The 22,397-nt window shown below is 37.3% G+C and overlaps 1 protein-coding gene across 1 annotated transcript in view; it reads left to right on the top strand.

Annotated features, from left to right (window-relative positions):
• Nucleotides 1-11,954: 11,954 nt before the first annotated feature.
• Nucleotides 11,955-22,397, top strand: part of LOC145660641 (vacuolar protein sorting-associated protein 26C) — a 36,330-nt gene continuing 25,887 nt past the window's right edge. The window contains exon 1 of the mRNA XM_081725936.1: nucleotides 11,955-12,128. Coding sequence (XP_081582062.1) covers nucleotides 12,060-12,128 — 69 coding nt within the window. The 5' untranslated portion in view covers nucleotides 11,955-12,059. The remainder of the gene's footprint in view (nucleotides 12,129-22,397) is intronic.

Genomic DNA, 22,397 nt, shown 5'->3' with positions numbered 1-22,397 from the left:
CTGTTATATAAACAGGTTTACTTACCTATTTTAACATATGGTGATTTTTTTTATCTCCTTTCTCCTTCTAGGGTCTTTCAAAAATTCCAATCCCTTCAATATACTACTTTCTGCCGTACTCTTAGCCTTCCTTCCGCTACTGCACTTTATTCCGAGATCCGAGTTCCACCCCTAGCAATTCAGTTGAAACACCTCTCCGACAAATTCTGTCTTCAACGTTTCCAATTTACCCGATCCACTCTCCTCCCTAAACTCACTCTGCTCCGACACCTTCATACAGGTCGTAAACATTCTCCATATCTCGCATCTCTCCCTTTCATATACACCAGCTACCCAGATCTTGCATCACATCTGTTACGCACGTATACACTATCTTGCTACTTGCATTACTATCCAGTTTTCCCCCAATCTTTTTCTATCATTTGTCCCCAACACCCTCCAGACCACCTTTTTACTCCCGTATCTTACCAACATTGTTTCTCCTCATCCATTCCTCCTCTCCCTCCGCACACTGTGCATTTGTACTGCGACGGTTCTGACCAGGGCTTGCATTTGGGATCAGCCTTTTACGATTCCTCTCTTCAGCAATGTTTCAGCTTTAAACTGTCCCATTATGTCTCTATCTTTCTCACTGAAGCTTATGCCTGCTTTGCGACTCTTCTTCATTCTCTTCAGTATCAGTATACATCTATCTGTATCGCCACTGATTCTAAATCTCTCCTCCAATCTTCCCCCTGGAGTTCGAAATCCTCCTGGATTCTTTATGAAATTCGTCTTCTTCTATACCGTCGGACTTCCCTCAACTATACTACTTGCTTAATTTGTTCCAAAGGTCATGTCGACATACTTGGGAATTCTCTAGCTGATGCCGCAGCCCGTTTCGGCGCCCTGCACGGCACTCCCATAGATCTTTCAGTCTCGCCTATGGATATTTTTCCACGACTTATTACATTTCATTATCAACGCTGGACTGCTTATAATGCCTCATGTACAAAGGCACGTTGGTACTGGCACCATCCTTGTTCTCTCCGCTCTCCATCTTGGTTCATTCAACATACTTTCTCTCCCTCTTACCTTCATTTTCTACTCCGTAACAGACTTCACATTCTGTATACTCCCCAACGCTTATATCTGCTCCGAAACGCACTACTGCACTTTGTACCTGTGGTCTCGATATAGGCTCCATCAATCATCTCATTTTCTCTTGTCCTCTCTACCAACAATATCGTCAGCCATTTCTCTCTATTCTTTATAAATTTCACGGCTCTGGTCCATTTAATGTAGATTCGTTAATTTTCACCTTATCCCCACCTGTTCTTGCTGGCTATTATCTTTATTTACAAAGATCTACGTTATTTAGCATCTTATAAGCATCTTTAAAGATTCATCTCATTACATTATCTGTTTCTTTTGAAAACACCGTCTTCTTCTTCTTGTGAACTGTTTTGCCCTGACGCTAAGTCTTCTGGACAGTTCAGTTAGATTGATCTATAATGGTGTAGATGTACTTTTGGCAGTCCTTGCAAGAGGATTTATCCCACTTGAAATTTGCACTGAGCTGTAGTGCAAGGTCTAATTAAAGCGTAATGTTGTTGATTATTATGTATTGGAGGAGGTGATAAACTACTGTTCGTATATTGTTCGCTAAAATAAAGGAGAGTCACTGGTGTGGTATGGTGGAAGTGATGTTTTACAGTATAGAGAGTGGCAGGATAGGCTGGAGTTAACAAACACTGAAATATGAGATGAGATAATCTCCCTTCTTGTTCGACACAATAACATAGAGGTGTGTTGCGATGTCCTTGTTGGTATAATCTATACGGTGTTTGAGTAACTCCTAAGTATAATCTAAAAAGTAAACACACATGTCGTCGCGACCAACCTGCAGGCGTAATCCACTGCTTTGTCGTAGGTCTTGGGAATATTGCCCAAAAGTGTTTACCTTCATGATGTCTATGTTGTTCTTGATATCGTCTCCATTTTTTCATTCGTTCTTTTTGGAGTTGGGCGTGGAGGCTCTCCGTTGGGATCGAGATGTCAGTGATGTGGTCCAGATGTGTACTTTCCTTTGCGAGAGAATCAACAACCATCTTGCCATGTATTCCAGTGTGGTCAAATACATGGAAAAATATGACACTGTGTCCTTTGTCCATGAGGGTTGTGATCTGTTGTTTGATATTACCTTGAATCCATGTCATTCGGTTAGAAAGGCCCGTGGTTTGGAGGCTTGTTAAGGCGCTAAGACTGTTGCTACAGATTCCAAAACTTTGGTAGTAATGTTCTATGGCATGTCACAATCCCATACGTATAGCCCATAGATCTGCGTGGAAAATTAACATCTGATTGCAAGGAATGGGGTATGTATATACTCGCCCCTGTGTATTCCACTCCTGCTTGCATTCGTTTGGAAGCATCTGTATATATTAGGATGCGATGACAATGGTTTGCTGCCATGTAAGATTCCCATCTGGGGACCACGCTCTGGGGGCATATTAAGTTCGTTCGTTTGTTAGTAGAAATCGGTAGTTCCAGTGTAGCTGATTGCAATGTAGTTCGATATGGAAGGTTATAGCAGGGTAGACGAGGATTCCGATATATTGATTGTTTCCAGCGTCTCAGGTTTAAATATGTATGATATAACCATGGAAGTCTCTGTCGATATGGTAATGCTCTCTGTTTGTTATGCGTGTAGAGGAGTTCGAGTTTCGGAATCACTGTGGATGTAGTTGTTCCCAATCTTCTCATGATGAATCTCGAGGCATAGTACTCCATTTGGACTGCGAATGGGATTGTACCTGCAGCCTCTAATAATGCGTGAGTAGGAGCGGTTTGCGGTAAAGAAAAAAATTGTACGGAGTGTAGTAGCTTGAAGTCGCAGTGGTATTTGGTAAAGTCTCACAGGCTTAGGTGCGAGCAGACAACCTCCGTAGAGAAGAATGGCGTCCACACATTGTTGACAGATGCGAAGTAATGGGCCTACGTCCGTCCCCCATTTTTTATTACTGACACTTCGTATGATGTTGATATACGGTCATATCTTCTCGTGTAACGATGTTAGTTGTAACTTCCAGTTTAATCGCTGGTCAAAGATGATTCCCAGATAGGTAAACTGCGGCTGTTGTGTCAATTTGAGATTGTCAATCTTCAGGTTAATGAGACCTATCTGTCATTTCCTTGTGAAGGTGGTATGGGTTGTTTTGTCCCAATTTACATGCATGCCGTTCGTTAAGTTCCATTGTTGTACAAAGTTCAGAACGGCTTGTAATCGGCTTTGCACTTCTGTTAAGGAGGAACCGCGAACATATATCAGATGGTCATCAAAATAGCTGAGAATTCGAACGTGTTGCCTCAGTGCGTTGTGAAATTCTAACATATATAGGTTGAAGAGCAGTGGACTGAGACAGGATCCTTGAGGGAGTCCCTGAGAAGTGGTACGTGCTGCCATTATTTTCCCTGGATATTTAATGCGAATCATGCGGTTTACTAAGCAATTGTGTACTAAGCTTATAAATATTGACGGCATGTTGGCCTTGGTAAGGTGGTTCACCAGTCTATCGAGGTCTATACGGTCATATGCTCTATCAAAATCCAATTTGATAGGTGCTACGTATTGGCGGTGTTGGTATGCTTGCCAAATTTCTAGTAGGAATGTAGCTAAGGCGTATAATGTAGCTGTACCTTTCCGCGCTCCAATGATTGTGGCGGGGAATGTGTTATAGTATTCGGTATGCCATTCCACTTTTCGTAGTATGATTTTTTCCAACACTTTGCTGATGCATGGAAGCAAAGTTATAAACCGGTAACTATTGGCCTGTCCGATCGGTTTGTTATGTTTCAAGGTCGGGACTACTATGTGTTGCTTCCAAATCTGAGGTATATGGCCGGTGGACCATATGTATTGGAAACCTTTTAGTAATATCGGGTGAATTTGCGCGGGAAGATCCTGGATATGCTGATTTGAGATTTTGTCGGCGCCTGGGCTGGTGTGTCGTCCTCTTGGTAGCGCTTCTACTAGTTCCTCTTGGTAGATGTTAGATGGCTGTCGAAGGGGAGGAAGAAGAAAGGTGAGATAATGTGTCAATTCTCGAAAACAAAACTGATGGTGCTGTTAATTGTATGTGGAATTCCTCCAACCAAGAGGGAGTATATTGAAATCCAGATGTGTGTGACGTTTTGCCAGAGTATTCTTAACATACTTCCAAATGGATATGACACTATTTCCTTCTTGTAGGCTGTTACAGAATTTCTGCCAGTCTGTTCGGCGGTTCCTCTGTATCTGTTGTTTGAATTGCGCCTGTGCCTGTCTCGAGCGATAGTATGATTCCAGAGTTCTATCCTGAAAATATTGTTTCTGTGCCGCTCTGCTTTTGTTGAGCAATTTTTGACATTGTGTGTCCCACCACGGATATGTATAACGTTTAGTGCTATCCCTTCTTATGTCCCGTTCTTTCCCCGCCTGTTGTCATTGGCTGTACGTATGTGAGGCATGGCCTGTTTTAAATATTCCTGGTAATGTATCATAGTTTCGGTTAAACGGTATGAAAGGTGTTGAGGCGTATCCCGGTTGCGTTTGTGAAGAGATCCCTTCTATATTTGCCAAAGTGGTGATGATGGGAAAGTGATCGCTGCCCCTGTGAAACCATAGACCATCCAAGTATGGTATAAGTAAGCATCCACACTAAGGGGAGTTAAGTCAGGTGCAGAAGGTGAAGAGTTGAGATTGGTCATGCGGGTTGCTGTGCCATCGTTGGCTATCAGAAAAATTGGTTTTCTAGTGCCTCCATCAGCAGATCGGCGGCCCTGTTGGTATTCTTTGACCCCATAGGGTACTTTTGGTATTGGTATCTCCCGCTATAATACAAAGTCCCTTACACTGAGTAAACAAATATTTGCATAGGGTCGTTGGTATTGCTCTGTCTGGAGGGGCGTAAACATTGAGAATTGTGATCTGTTTGTATTTGAATCCCTGCACTTGGATCGGGTACAGCAGCTGTGGATGTTGAAAATCCAATTGTATTTCGTTAAAGGATGAGTATTTGTGAAATTCAACTGCTATTCCTCCGTATCCGTCTGGTCTATTTTGCGTATACAGTCTGTAGTCCGGCAGCTTTGTTGGAGATGTTAGAGTAGACCACGTTTCTTGTAAGAGAAGAATAGAAGGAGTGAAGAATCTGCATACTTGCCATAAGAAAGGTTCTTTTCCCCTCAGTTGTCGACAGTGCCATTGCAATAATTTGAACACTGGTTTATTGGCCATTCGCTAATGAACGGAAGTATGTGTGTAATTGTTGGTATATCACGGAGTCTTCTGTATGGTGCGTTTCGGGCTGATATCCGTAGTTAATGAGAGCATATTTTTCTATACTGTGTAAAAGAGTCTGAAGAAAGTTTTCCAGTGATTCTTCCTTGTTTTCTGGTGTGTTGGTCATCCGCATTTTTAGTGTCGTCCTGCGTCGATAAAGAGACGGTGAACCTTTCTGGGAGTCCTCTGAATCTTCCTGGGAAGTCCTGTATTAGTTGTGTATTGCAGCGTGACAAAAGAGCTCATCTCTCCGTCTGCGCGTGGGGCCCTGCGTTTTTTAATATGGTCCTCGCCGAGTGTCCTCTTCCACAATTGATACATTTGAGTGCATTTGTACAAGCTTGAGCATCGTGTGGAGCTCCACATCGATGGCATAGCTTCTGCTTCGATCGGCACCCCCTCTGGAGATGGCCAAGGCGGTGGCAGCCATCTTTACATTGTTTAACTGCTGGAATGTATGTGTATATAGTATGACCCGCGTGATATAAAGAGCAGAAATCCGGGAGGCGTTGCGTATCGAAAGTTATAACCACTGATTGGGTAGGACGTATTACGGACTCTATGCGTTTATTGATCCTTCGGACATGTAAACCGTTGGCGCGACACTCGAGATGTTCTAATATTTCGCCTTCAGTAAATTCGTGATAAACCCCGTGAATAATTCCGATAGATCTAGTTGTGTAATAGGGCACGAAGGCCGACCAACCATGGAGTTCGAGTAGATCATGATTGAGGAATTCATTGACCTTGTGTCCTGTATAAAATTCCTGCCACTTTGTTTTGAAACCGTATTTTCCCTAGTACTTGAGGATGTTTCCTAACTGTTATGTTGTTCTCCTAATTAGCCTCCGGTACCATGTGCACGACGTAGTGTTGTAAAAAAATGTTTTTTTTTCAATAAAAACATCGTTCTTTTTCATGTTTTTTTTCAAATGTCTGTTTTTTTTCTGACAGCTATTATTTATTGATTTATGTTGAAGATTATTGAAATAATCAATAGAACTTGAGTCGAAGCCCTCGTAACTTACAAATCGTTTGTTTCCTTGTAACTATACAAGCAAAATCGTGTGATTATTCCTTTCGGACCCAGGTCATTTTTGGCGTTTTCCTACCTTGTCAGTTAGTGACTTATTGCTCAAAAACCATTTACCCTATTGATATGGTTAAGACTGTTTTTTTAGAAAAGGAATGTGGCTATTTTTTGGTGTACGTTACATTGCAGTGTTGCGAGCGGGTGGGAAATTACTGAGGGAAATGTAGGGCTGAAAATTTACAAAAAATCCCTAACCGAATTTCAAGACTTTTTGTATCTAGCACCACTGTTGCCATATGGGTCCAAGTCACCTAAAAAATTTATTTGGTGCGTTGACAAGGTACAGTGAAAACCTGAAGTCGCTGGCTTCCATTCAAAGAGAGAAAGAAAAAAATCTCTGTTTCCATACACATTAAATTTTGACACTCTTTACGCCTCAGAAGCAAAAATCAACAGATATGCCGGGGCTACAGCTTCTCTAATTATCCTATTGAAACTTTTTATTGTGCGTTCTGTAGGCTAAAGAGAAGGCTTTCAGGTAGTGGTACATTTTTTCCAACGTAGCGAGCAAGAGGGAAATAATAGAGGGGAAAGGGAAATTTGCCGATTTTTTTTAACGTAAAATCAGGAATTAATTATTTTGGCTAGAAACACTGCCATAAAACAGACGTAAACTATCTGAAAATAAACCTTGGTACCATAAGAATATATCCTACAAGTATCATGGAAATATCTAACAAAGTAAGCATTAATTTGTAAACAAAAATCTCATTCTAACTCAGAAATGCACAATTTTCTTACCATTTACAGAACATGGTTTATTATAAGCAGTGGCGAAGGGTGATAGTTTCAAGAGGGTAGACTCTATGTTCTACTACTACTACTATTACTACTACTACTACTACTACTACTACTACTACTACTACTAATAATAATAATAATAATAATAATAATAATAATAATAATAATAATAATAATAATAATAATAATAATAATAAAACAGATTAGACATAAATATTTTTCTACAGAAACACAAGAAAACAAATTCACACGAATTTAACGTAATTGTAGACCATTGACTGCACTTATTCGATCCGGATCTCAATTTTCATAATGAAATTCACGTATGTGACTCATAGCTGATCTTAATTCGCTACAATTTAATTGTTTTAATTGGGAGTGATCCGGTGGAGAAGATGGACTATCACATTATCTGGCTTCAGAAGAAACATATGCTGTTTAGTCTACTTGTACTGAAACAAACTCTGCTTGTAAAATTTCGTCTTTAATTATATTGTTCGAAACAAGCATTCAATCAAGTCATTTTGTGTGTCACTTAATTCCCTTTTAAAAACAGAATCAGACTTAAATATTTTTTCATACGCTGCTCTTTATTTCAACAACTACAAATATTTTTTGTACCAATGCATGCAGACCTCTCTTGCCCTCTTTGTTCTATTTTCAACACAGGAGTTGGTCTTCGTTCCTTAATAACACATTAATTTTCAAAAGACCACTGACATAGTAGATTCTTTAATAGGAATTATATTATGGTCATATTCTCCACTTACTGACATTTTCTCTCATTCACTTTTGCAAATGTAAGAAAAATATGTCACTCACAATATCCCAAAATCATACTCTACTCAACTCGAATGAACTCAACGTGTCTGGTTTAGTACAAGTTTAATTTAACGTAATGGAATAAAGGGGCATTAGTTTGCGATAATGGGTGTAGCACCTTTAGAATTGCTTGTTCCAGCTTTTGCGTTGCGTTAGAGTCCGCAAAATTAAGCAAAGTTGGTACAGAATGGGGCCTTACGTTCGCTTGCTCTTTATTTGTTTGACATAACGAATCGAAATCGAAAGTCGCGAGAGAAACGCTTTATGTAGAAACGAAAGTCGATAAGTGCTGAGGCCGGTCTCTTTCGCAGGTTATTACCAACACGCTCTCTCGCGGGATTTTCTGAGTAGCTTGGCGATAGTTCTACTGCCGCCTGAGACACTGTTCGGTGAGCCTCCCAGCAGTGGTGCTAACCACGATTTCTTTATCGAACAATATTTTTTTTCAACTTAGAGAACTATCACACATTCTGTGCAAGAAAATGAATTAATTATAAATTATAATTTCAGAAAGTACATGGGTAAGCCGGGCCTCAGGGCCTCTTACGTCCCTTCGCCACTGATTATAAGCCTAACTGTACTTCTCCTAATTATTCTACCGAAACTTTTTATGGTGCGCTGTGTAGGTTAAGAACGAGGCTTTCAGACAGTGGTACGTTTGTTCGAATGTAGCCAACAAGAGGGAAATAATAGAGACAAAAAGGGAATTATTCCAAAATTTCCCTCCAAAATCGGAAATTAACTAATACATCCTACAAGTAGAATGGCAATATTTAAGAAACAATGCTTCTAATTACCAAAAATATATTTCGATAAACAGAAAAGTAGGGGAAAATCAAGAGTTAGAACCTAAATCCGAATTTTTCGTGCGTCCCCTAATTACCCCACTGTAACGATATGTACCCGAGTTTGTTCAGTAAGGACAAATGTTCGACTGGCGTAAGTTGACTTGCATTCGGACATATAGGTACGGTTTATAACAAAAATTTCAATTTTTTCCCCAAATTTAAGGAGATTTTAATTTCCGTAGTTGGCAACACTGCGCGCAAGCCAGTCCAATTGATGTCAACAATTAGTTATCCATCCGACGTATCTACCTGACAAGTCTTAAGGAGGTCTCTCTACAACGACTGAAGCTACAGGGGAAAAGTAATAAAGAAAAATCGAAAATTCTCGAATTTTTAACTGGAGAGAAACTTGAGAAGGAAATTCGACACACAAAAGAAAAAAAAAACTAAAATGATAAACTATGGACCAACCATATTTGGCAAAAAAATATATACCCTATCTTCATTAGTGACCATACAGGAGCGGATTTAAAAAAGTGACACATCCGTATGTGCCACTTTGGCCACCTGGGTCCGAAAGGGTTACGAGTGTACATTTAATTACTTTTTTTGACTACTAACTTGTGTTGTTGTAGTAATTATAGTCTTGACTAATAATAATATCGTTGTTGTAAACAATCACAATCTCTCCTTTTTACATCTTAGTTCCAATACTGATGCTGAGAAATGCAGGGTGTTTCAAAATGAATATCGGGGAATTAAGTCTTCATAGTACTTATTATATTTTACGCACAATTATAAACAATACATCAAATAAAAGAACACCTCAAACAGTTTTTGCTTCAAGTGTTCGATGTGAGCTTCATTCGTCATATGGCACACATTGAGTCAATAGGTTAGAAAGGCCTATAAACTTTCCGCCATATGGCACAAAACATTAATTCACACAGACGGTTGCACTGTAAATACAGATTCAGTCTTTGCAAAATTAAAACACATAGAGCTTTCTGGTCTCTATTCTCCATCTTTGCTACTTGCTCTTTCTAACGGCAGACAGAGGAAACAATGCATGGCATGCGTGTGTACAAAACTGTTTGAGTTGCTCTTTCATTTGATAATACTTATAATTGTAAGTTAATTATAAGTAGATCTACTTATAATTGTACTTATAATTGTAATAGATACTACAAAGCTTCAAACCCTAATATTCATTTTGAAACACCCTGCATTACTTCTAATTATGTCATCCTATATTCATGTCTTGTATGTACACTCATGTCCAAAATTATTGTCGCATGTCTATAAATATGTTGTTGTAGGAATATAATTTGATAACGAATCCGCCTGGTATTTCTTATAATGTTAGTATGTGTATAATCGGCAAAGACATGTATGTGGCAAATTTCATGTCAAAACAGCAGTAAATAAGAACAATAAAACGAAAATAAAACTTTCTTGTCCATTTAGCAACATTTTCTTTTACTCTTTCTAATTTTCGTATTCATAATTCTTTTCCTTTGAAATTTACCACAAATATACATTTTCCGATTATACACACAGCATCAGTATTAAAAGTATCCTGCAAAATCATTATCAAATTATATTCTTACAAGAAGACAGTTATAGATATGTGACAATCATTTTGGACATGAGTGCACATATCATCAGGGCCGGCCCTAGGCAATTTGTCGCCCTTTGCCGCCTCCCTCTTTCTCCAGAAAGAACAAATCTTAAAAGTCACGATTTTAAGTATGCTACTCCAGCATGAACAACGAAGGGGAGAGAAAGTACATTCGCACTCAGAAAGGCTTAAATACTTACTACAAATACAATATTGTTGTGCCTGTTTTTTTCTTTCAATATTAATCTATTATGTTAGTGAAAGATAAAGCAAATACATCTGAAAGATGGTAAACCTTTTTATAGAATTCAATATCGAGTTTCAATCTCAACATATCAGTTTGCAATTATAGTGCAACTAGCTCTTTTACCTTTATTTCTTGATTTTCCTTCTACATCTGTTATTTAAAAAAAAATGTTTCCACCTTCAATGATAACGATTTTATTTGCAACAAAGACAAGAGAAGCTTTCATATCAGAACTCTGATAACTAACCAAAGGGGGCAGGCATTCGAGAATTGAGTTCTTGTATTTGACAACAATCAAGCAATTTATTCTGGGATTTATTTTACCATTTGCTTTAGCACTGACCATGTGACTTAAACTAATGCGACCTAAAAATAATTTATGAATGTAGTATTCAAATAGAAGGTCAGCTTAGTAAATTTAGCTCCCATGATCATGAAGTCTTTCCAACAAGAAATATTTATTTTAAATAAAATACTTATGACAAATATTCCAGCCCCGTGCAAATGCACGTGTTGCACATATGATAGAGCCAGCAATGCATATCATATATCTAGTCGACAAATTATTTATATATGATATTCAGAAAAATATTAGTAGGAAAATTAGTATTAGTTTTTACCTTTAGACAAGTTATTTGCATTTTATACTGTTCGTGATATTATTTTCGTACTTATTAAAGGCCTTCTTTCACGAAAGAAACAAATGTTCATTTATACTTTTATTTCTTCGTTGATATTGGTAAAACAGTACAGAAACCCGGATTATTACTAGGTACGCTACTCATATAAATTGTAAAATATTGGTACCGTTTCAGTATCTAGTGTTTTGCATTTTATGGTAATTACACCTACATAAAATTTTTTTCTATTTACAACACTAGCACGACGTATGGAGAGGCATGATGTGGTAGATATAAATTTATGGGTGGTGTTGAGTTTACTGTGACTTCTTTGGCCACCGGAATGGATTCTGCCATAGGTACTTCATTTGAGGTATGATCGAGTGGAACAGTTGGTAACGAGGGGGGAAGGGAATCACCTCCTGACACCTCCGCCATTAGGCGGGGTGGTTAAACTCTACTTACACTGTTTGCAGAGGTTTCACTTGGTACTATTATTGAGAATTGAAACACTAAGTTATAAGATTCCACACTTATAACACTACACAGATATGTAAGCACTCGAGTTGTATGCCTAAACGGTGCTCGATGTATTTACTACCGTATCCACTTACATCTACTTGCATTCTCTTTGAAAACACCGTCTATAATTGCCGGGTGAGCGATCTTCGCTAATGCTTTACCAACAGCAAAAGAAGAAGAAGAAAGAAACTGATTAAATAAAGCCCGTTTTGGACTCTATTATTTGGCTATGTAATCTGTGATTGTAACATGTGAATTTTTAACTGTTTATCATGCTTTGAATATTATTAAGATACCCTGAAGATGAATAATAAAACGTCAACATTGTTGGATATCAGAGTGAAAAAAGCAAACAAAGTTTATCATGAAGGTGTAAGTTAAAATATTTATATTTCAGGTACAGGGCGAATTTTGACAATAAATGTAAGGGGATTTTCGATTAAAAAATAAATAAATAAAATAAAATTTATTACTTTACAAAGAAAGGCTATACCTTTAGCAAGTTAAGAACGGATGCGAGGTACATCTAGCTAAAGCAGTAGTGATGTAGATTAAGAATAACGAAATCAGAAAATTTTACGGGTAAAATTTACTTCGTCTTTATTCGACCAGATGGTTCTAGCAAATTTTGAAACACTCCTTACATTTTCAGGTTAGGTTAGAGCTTTGTATGGCATTTATTCCAAAGTTGGGCGTCCGCTTTCGCCACGATTTTTCGCTGTCCTCTCCTTTCTACATTTTCTGCAATTTGTTATTAGTTTCATTAATCGGCATTTATTCCTAAGTTGGGCGTCCGCTTTCGCCACGGTTTTTCGCTGTTATCTCCTTTCCACACTTTCTGCAATTTATTATTAGGTTCATTAATCCGTCCTCTTCACAAACTTTTAAAATATTTTGCTCGTTATCAACGTATTGCTTCAGAAATGTTAAAACTGTTAGTTAATTGCCCTTGTACATTCGCCATGTTGATAACTTAAATGCTCGTTTCTTTCCCACAATGCAACTGTTCAGTTACCTTGCGCCAAGTAGTTCCCTCCGCTCGCCGTATAGTCCCATGTTTATAACCGCTTATATATAACAGATAAACAGATTTTTTGAGACTTTTATATATTATCAAGCACACAAACGATCAAATTATGCATATCTTTTCTGTAAACTTTAAAAATTTTGCTGGAAACGGACGCCCAACTTTGGAATTTAACCCGCACAAACAATCAAATTATCCATATCTTTCCTGTAAATTTTAAAACTTTTGCTAGAAAGGGACGCCCAACTTTGGAACTTAACCCCTTTGTATTTCTTTCAGCAGAGAGCACTAAATGGATATCCATTACTACTTGCAGATTGACTTCAGGAAGGCTAAGCATAAATACAGTGTGGACGTATAGCATACAAACTAGAGTGCATAAGATACGAAACAACTTGTGCTAGGTGGGCACAAAATTACTACTAGCAGAGTCAGGGCAGGAACGTAGCAGGGGGCCCTAACGGTAGCAAGAGGGTGTCAGTATATCACACTTTCACTATCACTCAAAATTTATGTCAATATTTTGTGCTCTGACAGTAATTACAGAGTTAACTGCTGTATCGCCAGACCAATTTTAGAAAATTTACCAGATGAATTGGGTAATTCAGTTTGGTTTGTGAGGAAGAGTGAGTGAAAGTCAGATGAGGGAAATAGTTGAAGTTAAGAAAATACTTGTTGTTAGCAGTAGTTCTGGCAAATTTTTACTTTGACTCGGACAGTGACTGCAACCGATTCATCGGACCCGATTCCCGGGGCAGTTTAGGAATCAGTTCTTTGGAACAGACAACCTGTTACTCTCCCCCAAAATTCATCCCTAGACTAGTCTGGAGAATAGAAAAATCTTTGGGAACTGCTTCCCAAACTACTCTGGAAACTGGTTCAGATAAATCAATTCTTAAACAACCGTAATTCACAAAATCTCCAAAATGTGGACAAGAAAACAGCCATAAATGAAACTAATATACTTTAAATGAAGTGAAAACCAATTTCCAAACTAACCTCATCCAAACTATCCATAATGTTCAACTACGATGTTTAATTCTCAGCCAAAAGCTTGAAAATGAAAAATGTAAAATGTGGACGGCTTTCATTCGGAAGTAGATGGGGACTACCGGTCCACCAAACCCCTAAAATATAGCTGGATAAAATAAACCGTATAATAATACATCTCGTAATTTTAAAACATGCACAAATACTAAATAAATCAAGAATAAAAATAATATCAAGTAAAAAATAAAAAAACACACTGCTAATGATATAGGGATCTAGCATGGCATAAAAATTGAAAATATCTGTTTATGTAAAGCGAACACCTTCCTGTTTATTTATTTTATTTTATTTTATTTATTGAACAAATTCCCAGATACAGCATAACTTTGCCATTTTACACAGGGACATGCTAACAAAAAAAAAAAAAAAAAAAAAAAAACAATAAGAACAACATAGAAAAAAGAGTGTAAGAGTAAAACTGTTCCGTCAAAGCTCGTTTAATTGCTCTTTCAAACACTGGGTAGCTCGAAAAAATCAGTTGTTACTTGATTATAACAGTTTGGTATTCTATAAAAAAGAGACCTCTGTATAACAGCCAACCTAAGACGGGCAAGATGGAATAGGTGGGTATTCCGGGGGATGCGGGAAGGGACACGTAAAGATAGTTCCTGAAGTAATATTTCCGATCTTAAGCTTCCATTAACTATTTTATGTAGATATTTCAGGTCAGAGATAATTCTGCGTATTTCAGGAGTCTGAATATTAAGATGTCCCAAGAGCTCCTTCTTAGATAATATTCGAAGTGCAGGAACACGAAAACGGACTATAGCGATGAAGAAATTGAGAACAAAATCAAGTCTGGAGAGATGTGTAGGTGCTGCCATGGCCCATATGGGAGAGCAGTATTCGATGTTAGGCGGTATTAAAGTCTTATAAAACGTTGCTAATGAAGAAACAGTGCGTAGTTCGGTGAATCGATAAAGAAGTTTCAACATGCGCATTGAAATCTTTAGTATTGAGGAGATGTGGTCAGAGAAGGTGAGTTTTGAATCAAAGATGACACCAAGATCGTTATGACTAGCAGAATGTGTGATAGGGGAATTGTTGATATGGTATGTGGAGGGAACAGGAGACTTTTTCAAAGTAATAGTAATACTGTCACCAGGGTTTGAAAAAACCCGGGTATTTTTGAAAAAAACCCAACCCACCTGGGTCCATGTGGGTTTTTTCGGGTTTAATTGTTTTTTTTTTTTTTTTTCGAAATATTTCAATGTCTTTGGGGTAAAAATGTTAAAATTTGATTTACATTTCAAGATTGTCATTGTTACAACTTGCAACATTTTTCTATTCTCTGCTGTTTTGAAAAATGGGCGCCATTTTGAAATTTTTTATTGGATAGCCGAAAAAATCTATACAGCAAATTTAGAATGTCTCGTGCTTCTACCCTCAAAATTTGAACTTAAAAAGCCCGAAAATAGTACCCTGTAGCATGGATACACGCTATTTTGAATAATGGCCGTCATTTTGAAATTTTATGCCGCCAAAATATATACAGCTAATTAAGTCTCTCGTGCTTTTACTCTGAAAATTTCAACTTGAAAGACCGAAAACTGCCCTTTGTAGCGTGAATATCCGCTATTTTTTTAAAAGAGCCATTTTGTAATTTTACGTTCGTATGCCGCCAAAATCTATGCAGAAAATTTAGAGTGTCTCCAGTTTGTATCCTGAAAATTTAAAAGACTGAAAGTTGAACACTGTGTAGTACAGGCAGACAAACGAACAAATGTAGATCATCCCAGGAGCCTGAGTGACGTTCGGCAAATATGAATACCAAATAGCTATATTAATTTGAAACAAAGACATAATTCATCAAAATGTTATATGAAATAAATATGTTTCAACGTAAAATAATTGGTTTTATTGTTGAAGTTCACTTTCGATGCTTTGTGCGTTCAATTACGGGAATTTCCCGAGCACTTGTTGCAAGACGGTTCTTTTCTAGTGTTTGCCAACTATGGAAAGTAGAAAAACCGCACCTCCGCAAAATTCCCTATGATATAAGTCTAAGTGTAACGTATCTCTGCTCGGACCCCCTCCCCCATGGGAAGGAAAATACTATCATAGTGAACAAAAGTGCATTAGCACCTGTATTCTGCATATCCTTAGTACATTCAATAATAAGCTTAATGCTATAAATAAGGAATGGCCAAAACTTTACGGATTCCGGAAATTTTACTTTCCGGATTTCGGAAAATTCCAAAATTCAGAAAATTTTCCGAATTCCAGAATTGGCCATCCTTACTATAAATGAGAAACTGAAATCGGCATTGATCATTTTTTTGTATTTATCACCACTTCTTTAAAATTATCGAAACAAATGAATAAATTAATCTTTACTTGACAATTTTGGATTTGGAAAATGAAATTTATTCTTTAAACTTACACTTCAACTACAGGAAATTGCTTTAAGAAGTTTTTTTTTTTTTTTTCCCTCAATGAATGTATAAAGTTCCTTACAAGTAAATTTCAAATTTTCCGTGATACAATCCCTGTCATCTCTTCAAAATTATGTAAGCAGATGAACAAAATATATTAATCGTTGATAGTGAAAGGTGAGTTTTGGATTTACATAATGAAAGTTACTTTTTAAATCTATACTTTAAACTAGATACAAGTTTGAAAAAAACGGTCATAAATGGGCTGGTAAGAAGTTTGTACCGGTCACCAGCTTTAATCAAAATAACAGCAATATTTCCGGCCAGGCCGGTGAAAAACCAACCCTATTCTTTTCCGAAAATTAATTTAAAACAATTAACAAAGATAGGCCTATAATTCATCTATCTATATTATAAAAGAGAACGTACAAATCCTTTGTTCCCTCATCACGCTAATACGGCTGAACCAATTTCTTTTATTTTTGGGGGGTTATTAGGATTTGGACCCTAGATGGTTTTTATCATATCACTTTAATTTTTAATTACCAGTGTCTTGAGATAATTGACCATTCAAGTGTCCATACGTACAAATCCTTTGTTAGTTCATCATAGGTATAAAAATAAACGTATTTATATGCAACCCGCATGACCGTGTCACTCGGCGGGTTAACATAAATGACAGGCGCTATAATGTTAACATTTACTGCAATTTGAAAGCGAAAAAGTAAAAATTATCTAAGTAACAAAGTTTATTGCGTTCCGGGGTGACCGCAGCGAAGCGGGGTGAACGCTGCTAGTATTATAAAAGAGAACGTACAAATCCTTTGTTCCCTCATCACGCTAATACGGCTGAACCAATTTCTTTTATTTTTGGGGGGTTATTAGGATTTGGACCCTAGATGGTTTTTATCATATCACTTTAATTTTTAATTACCAGTGTCTTGAGATAATTGACCATTCAAGTGTCCATAACGTACAAATCCTTTGTTATTAGTTCATCATAGGTAAAAATAAACGTATTTATATGCAACCCGCATGACCGTGTCACTCGGCGGGTTAACATAAATGACAGGCGCTATAATGTTAACATTTACTGCAATTTGAAAGCGAAAAAGTAAAAATTATCTAAGTAACAAAGTTTATTGCGTTCCGGGGTGACCGCAGCGAAGCGGGGTGAACGCTGCTAGTATTTTATAAAGTAAGTGTTTCAAAATGTAATAAATGAAATTAAATATCTTCCAGCGTAAAATAAATAGTTTTATTATTGAAGTATTCACTCCCGATGCTTTGCGCATTCAATTGCGGGAATTTCCCGAACACTTCTTTCACGACAGGTTTTCCCTGAAAATGCAGCTTGCTTTACTGTACATCGAAACTTCAATTAATACTGAAGTTTGAATTCAGCACTTGAAATAGTAAGCGTCACGTAGTCTTGGGAGCTCCGAGCGTTAAGCTTCATAATTTTGACAAGAATTTCTTTGCTATTGCTGGTGTTGATTCTACAGAATGCTTATTTGAAGGATAGCAACAAATGACTGTTGTTGGAAAACCAAATTTTACTGAATACTTTTGTTACCACCAAAGGTAAGAAATAATACTAATAGTTTTACTAATGTATTTACATATTTACTGTTAGTACCGGCACCTATGACTTTAAACCTGTCAACGTATGAGGGATAACGTCTCTCGGCGGCGCCGAGTCAGCAAGCAAACTATTCACGGAAAGTATTTTTCTAAAATATAGAATTGCTTATTTTACTTCAAATAGGCTATAAGCATAATCCACACATTACTTTGTTCTATAATTATCTCAAGCTAAGGGAAGTTTCTTTTTATTCATTCATTCAGTTTATTCAGAACTTTATAAAGGTCTTATGTTGAATGTTGTTGTCTACCTTAAAGTGAAAGCATCTAATTTGCCCAAAGGAAGTTCAAAATCTGATAAAAATAACTTTCAATATGATCACCTTAGTTGTACTAATAATATACTACCAAAAAGCTCAAAAACCCAGGTGGATTTCAAGGCGGGTTTTTTCAGGTGGGTCCAACCCGAAAAAACCTGCTGGGTTTTTTCGGGCTGGGCCCACTTGGGCAAACCCTGACTGTCACATTTCTTACTGTTGAGTTTCAAGTGCCACATTTCACACCAACCTGTAAGGTAATTTATGTCTTCCTGTAGAGCAATTGTGTCATGGAGACACGATATTTCTCTGTATAACTTACAATCGTCAGCAAAAAGCAGAAGGCCACTAGGTTGTGCTGATAAGTGCGTGTAGAGATCATCCATATACTGGACAAACAGCAGAGGCCCAAGCACACTCCCCTGAGGCACCCCTGAGATAACGGGTTGGGGGTTAGAAGTCGCCCCTGAAAGAACAACTCTCTGTTTACGGTCCTTCAAGTAGCTTGTGATCAGAGAGAGAAATTTGCCATGTACATTAAATCTATTGGAGAGTTTATGAAGAAGATGAATGTGACTGACAGAATCAAAGGCCTTCGAAAGATCAAAGTAGATAACATCTAATTGAGTATTGTTATTCATACATTTGACTGCACAGGAAAGAAGAGTACTTAAGTTTGAGAGACTTGAGCTTTTCGGTAGAAAGCCGTGCTGAGAACTATGGATGTAAGGTGAGGTGAATTTAAGTAGCCTGTCTTTGATTATTTTTTCGCAGATAATTGATATTACAAAAAGAAGAGATATTGGCCTATAGGAGGATACATAATCTTTAAGTCCTGATTTAATATTGGGGTCACGTGAGCTAGTTTCCAAGTGGTGGGATAATACCCTTCCTTGAAGCATCTATTGAATAAGATCTATGGACCTTTTCCAGCAATCAGTAATTACAATAGATCCCGGATGCATATGTGATGAAATAATGTGTGTCTATTAAACCACCTGACTGTTTAATTAGTTTCTAAGCAGACATCCCGACAAAACGTTAGCCAGTCGGAGACAGTTTTAGTACTTAAGGTTTTCGTCATACCAGAACACTCATAATTACTGATTCCATACATGAAAAAATAAGACAGCAAGAACACTTGCCGAATACTCAAGTTCACATTACTGAAAAATGTTCCTTTCCGCACAGACGTAGGTTTATTAAAGCGAGCACAGTTATTACAAGCAAGAAAAAAAACAATAAACGCCCACTTTTACCGTACGTTGGAAATAGCTTCAGCCTTCGACCACAACCATCACAGGTTTTCTCTAACTCAATTAAACCACACAATGTTGCAAAGCGAGAGGAATTAATATTAGAATTTAATACAAAGTTATTTAAAAAAGACAAGTTCAAATGCTTTGTATCAAATTCATTTAACGGGTTATCAATCGCATTTGCTAACGCTATTTGCCATGAAACGAAAATTAAATCACACACACACTAACTAACTACAAACAGGCAGAAAGAACATGTGACATCACAGTAGTACGCAGATACCTAGAGGGGAAAATATGAACTACCACCAATCTATCTTTCATTCAAGGATGTCGCACCAAAGGCATAAACAGTTCCTAGAAGAGATTGAACCTATAAGAACCGATTAAAGTCACTGTCCGAGTCAAAGTAAAATCTTGCCGTAGTTTTTGATGTTGTAAGCGACACTATATGTAGAGGCCGAGAGGTACACTTGTTATGATTCATGGGAAAGGCAGTGTGGAAATGGTGCGTAAATAACAATATTGTTAATATCGTGTTTGAATTTTATCGAGTTATTCAAAAATAAGGAGTGTCAGTTGTTGAAATTGTCAAAGATATGGTCTTCTAAACAGAAGAACAATTTGTCGTAAATGTAGAAACGAATTGAAACTACAGAAAAGTAGAATAACATAATTTGGTACATTTTGGTGCTTTTTAGGATGACGTTTTGTATCTCCCCTCAAGCTGGGCTACACATAAGTCACGCATTTTATGACAATTTTTTTCTACTATCCTCGTTTATGCGTATACTCGCCACCGCTGACGCGCCTGCTTCCTACGGACGCACTCCCTCATTCCACTCGGCCCTCCTCCTCCTACCCGATAGCATTCGTACTTTTTAGTGCCTGCCGAGCACAAGTTGGTTCATGTTCTGTGTACTAGCTTTCATGCCACGTGCACACTGTATTTCGAACAATAATCACTACCAAGTGTGGTAGGGTCACAACCTAGTATTTGGGGGAAGAAGCTATAAATAGTATTTTTTTTTTTTCGTCTCATTCGGCAATACAGCAGTAATGTAATTATTTATATTCATACTCTCATTTCATCACACACAAACAAAAAAAAAAAAAAGTTTCACATATTTTACCTATAAATTTTCTGTTTGGTAGGTTAGATTACGTTAGGTTAGGTGAGTTACAAGTCAGGGCAGGCATTTTAGTCATTTTATTCAAAGAATCGTTAAATGAATCGGTTCGTAGGGAATTGGGCCCTGGGGACAATTTGTTAAATATCACTAGGAACCAGTTCCTCATCAATCGAATCGGATAGAAACCATGGTGGTTCGGACTGTAACATTTCTACAATTATTTTAAACATTGCCAGATTCAAATGTTGATAGATTTAGAAGCATGCTAACTTCCCATCGTAACATAGTTCTAAATTTGTCGAAACTTGAAATTTGCAACGTATATAATAACAGAAAAAAAAACTACAGCAAGAACCACTCTCCTTCTCGTTTACTATAAAAGGTACATCACAATAATAACACAGAAGCAAATTATCAACCATTCACCACATTAGACATGTGCCTCCAGGAATGCAGCTTAACACACAGTAGAAAGCAACACGCGCGAAATGCACCTGTAATAACGAACTACAGCACATGAGGCCAAATCATAAGCAAGACCACATGAAGAAAAACACTGTCAACAACACATGACGTCAAGTCATACCTATACATCTCTCAAACAGAAAACGAACAATCATCGACAGGAGGTCACGACGTGACTCGATGCAAATAATGAGCCTAGAACAGATACGTTCTCAAAATCGGAACCAAAAAATTGAAATCACCCAATGAATGAAATGACTGAAGTAAAAACTTGTCCAAGTCAGTTACTTTCAAAACAGAGGCTTGTAAACTTTAGCAATTTGAGTAGAAAATTACTGTTTGTGTATAAATATGGTGTCCGAATGTATGGCATAGAAACTAGAGTGCAAAAAACAAACTTATCATGTGCTACGTAGTTACTAAAAAGCACGAATGCCATTTAACCGAATCAGGGCAGTGCCCAAACTGCTAAACCACGTGATAACAAGAGGGTGCTTCCGAAGGGTGATGGCGAGTTAGTGACGGTAGGTACACGCGTAAGAGAAAGTATTGGCAACAATACGAGTTTCAATAACAGTTTTCATGGTTTCAAACTAGTAATGCTACAGTTGAAAGCATAAAATACAGCTTTTGTACACTGTGCAGAAATACACCGCCATAGTAATCACCTAGCAGGTTAGTTGATTAGTATACAGGCTCGTTAATTTGTTTATGATTCTATTAAACCAGGGTGTCTATTATTTTAGACAAATAAACTTTCCTGATTTTTTTCAGACCAAAACAGAAAATTTTCCAGACTATTTTAGTGAAATTAAGTAACCACTATTCTCTGAATACTCGTAGTTCTATAATATCTGTTCCCTTAGTTGCGACAGCTGTTATAAAATTACGAACAATGCTAAAACAAGTATCTATTTATTGCTGGTAAGAACAACCTAGTTAAATACAATGTTTTTTTTTTTTTTTTTTTTTGTGATGGCCTCCCATCTTCCCTTATAACCATCCCTCTTCGCTCCTTGTTTCAATGCAACTAATATATATATATAGTTGCACTACCTGTTTCTCTTAAAGACTGATGTATTATAAGTGAATGTAAACTCCACAAAATTTCTGCACGAGTAACGTCCTCTTTACAAAGAAATGTTCGCATACTTCGGTCTTTTCACATCACTGAGAACACATACTTACGTCTTATAATAATTTTAAGGACACACATTTCGGTTATTAACACCATTTTGATTTTTTTTATTTTTTATTATTTATTTATTTCTGGATTTGGTTAACCATACGTTAAGATTGCTACACTTCTGTTCTGAGTCTCCTAATGAACGAGGCTTTTTTTCACTTTCTTGGGAAACAACAGTTTGCTTTCCCATATTACTCTAAACAAACTTTTGTTTGCATAAAATACAGTAAGACACGCGGAATGTT

Source organism: Thermobia domestica, chromosome 9, assembly GCF_964235325.1.
Source record: "Thermobia domestica chromosome 9, izTheDome1.hap1.1, whole genome shotgun sequence".
NCBI lineage: Eukaryota > Metazoa > Arthropoda > Insecta > Zygentoma > Lepismatidae > Thermobia > Thermobia domestica.
Note: the sequence above shows the minus strand (reverse complement) of the source record. Positions and strands in the feature narration are given on the sequence as shown.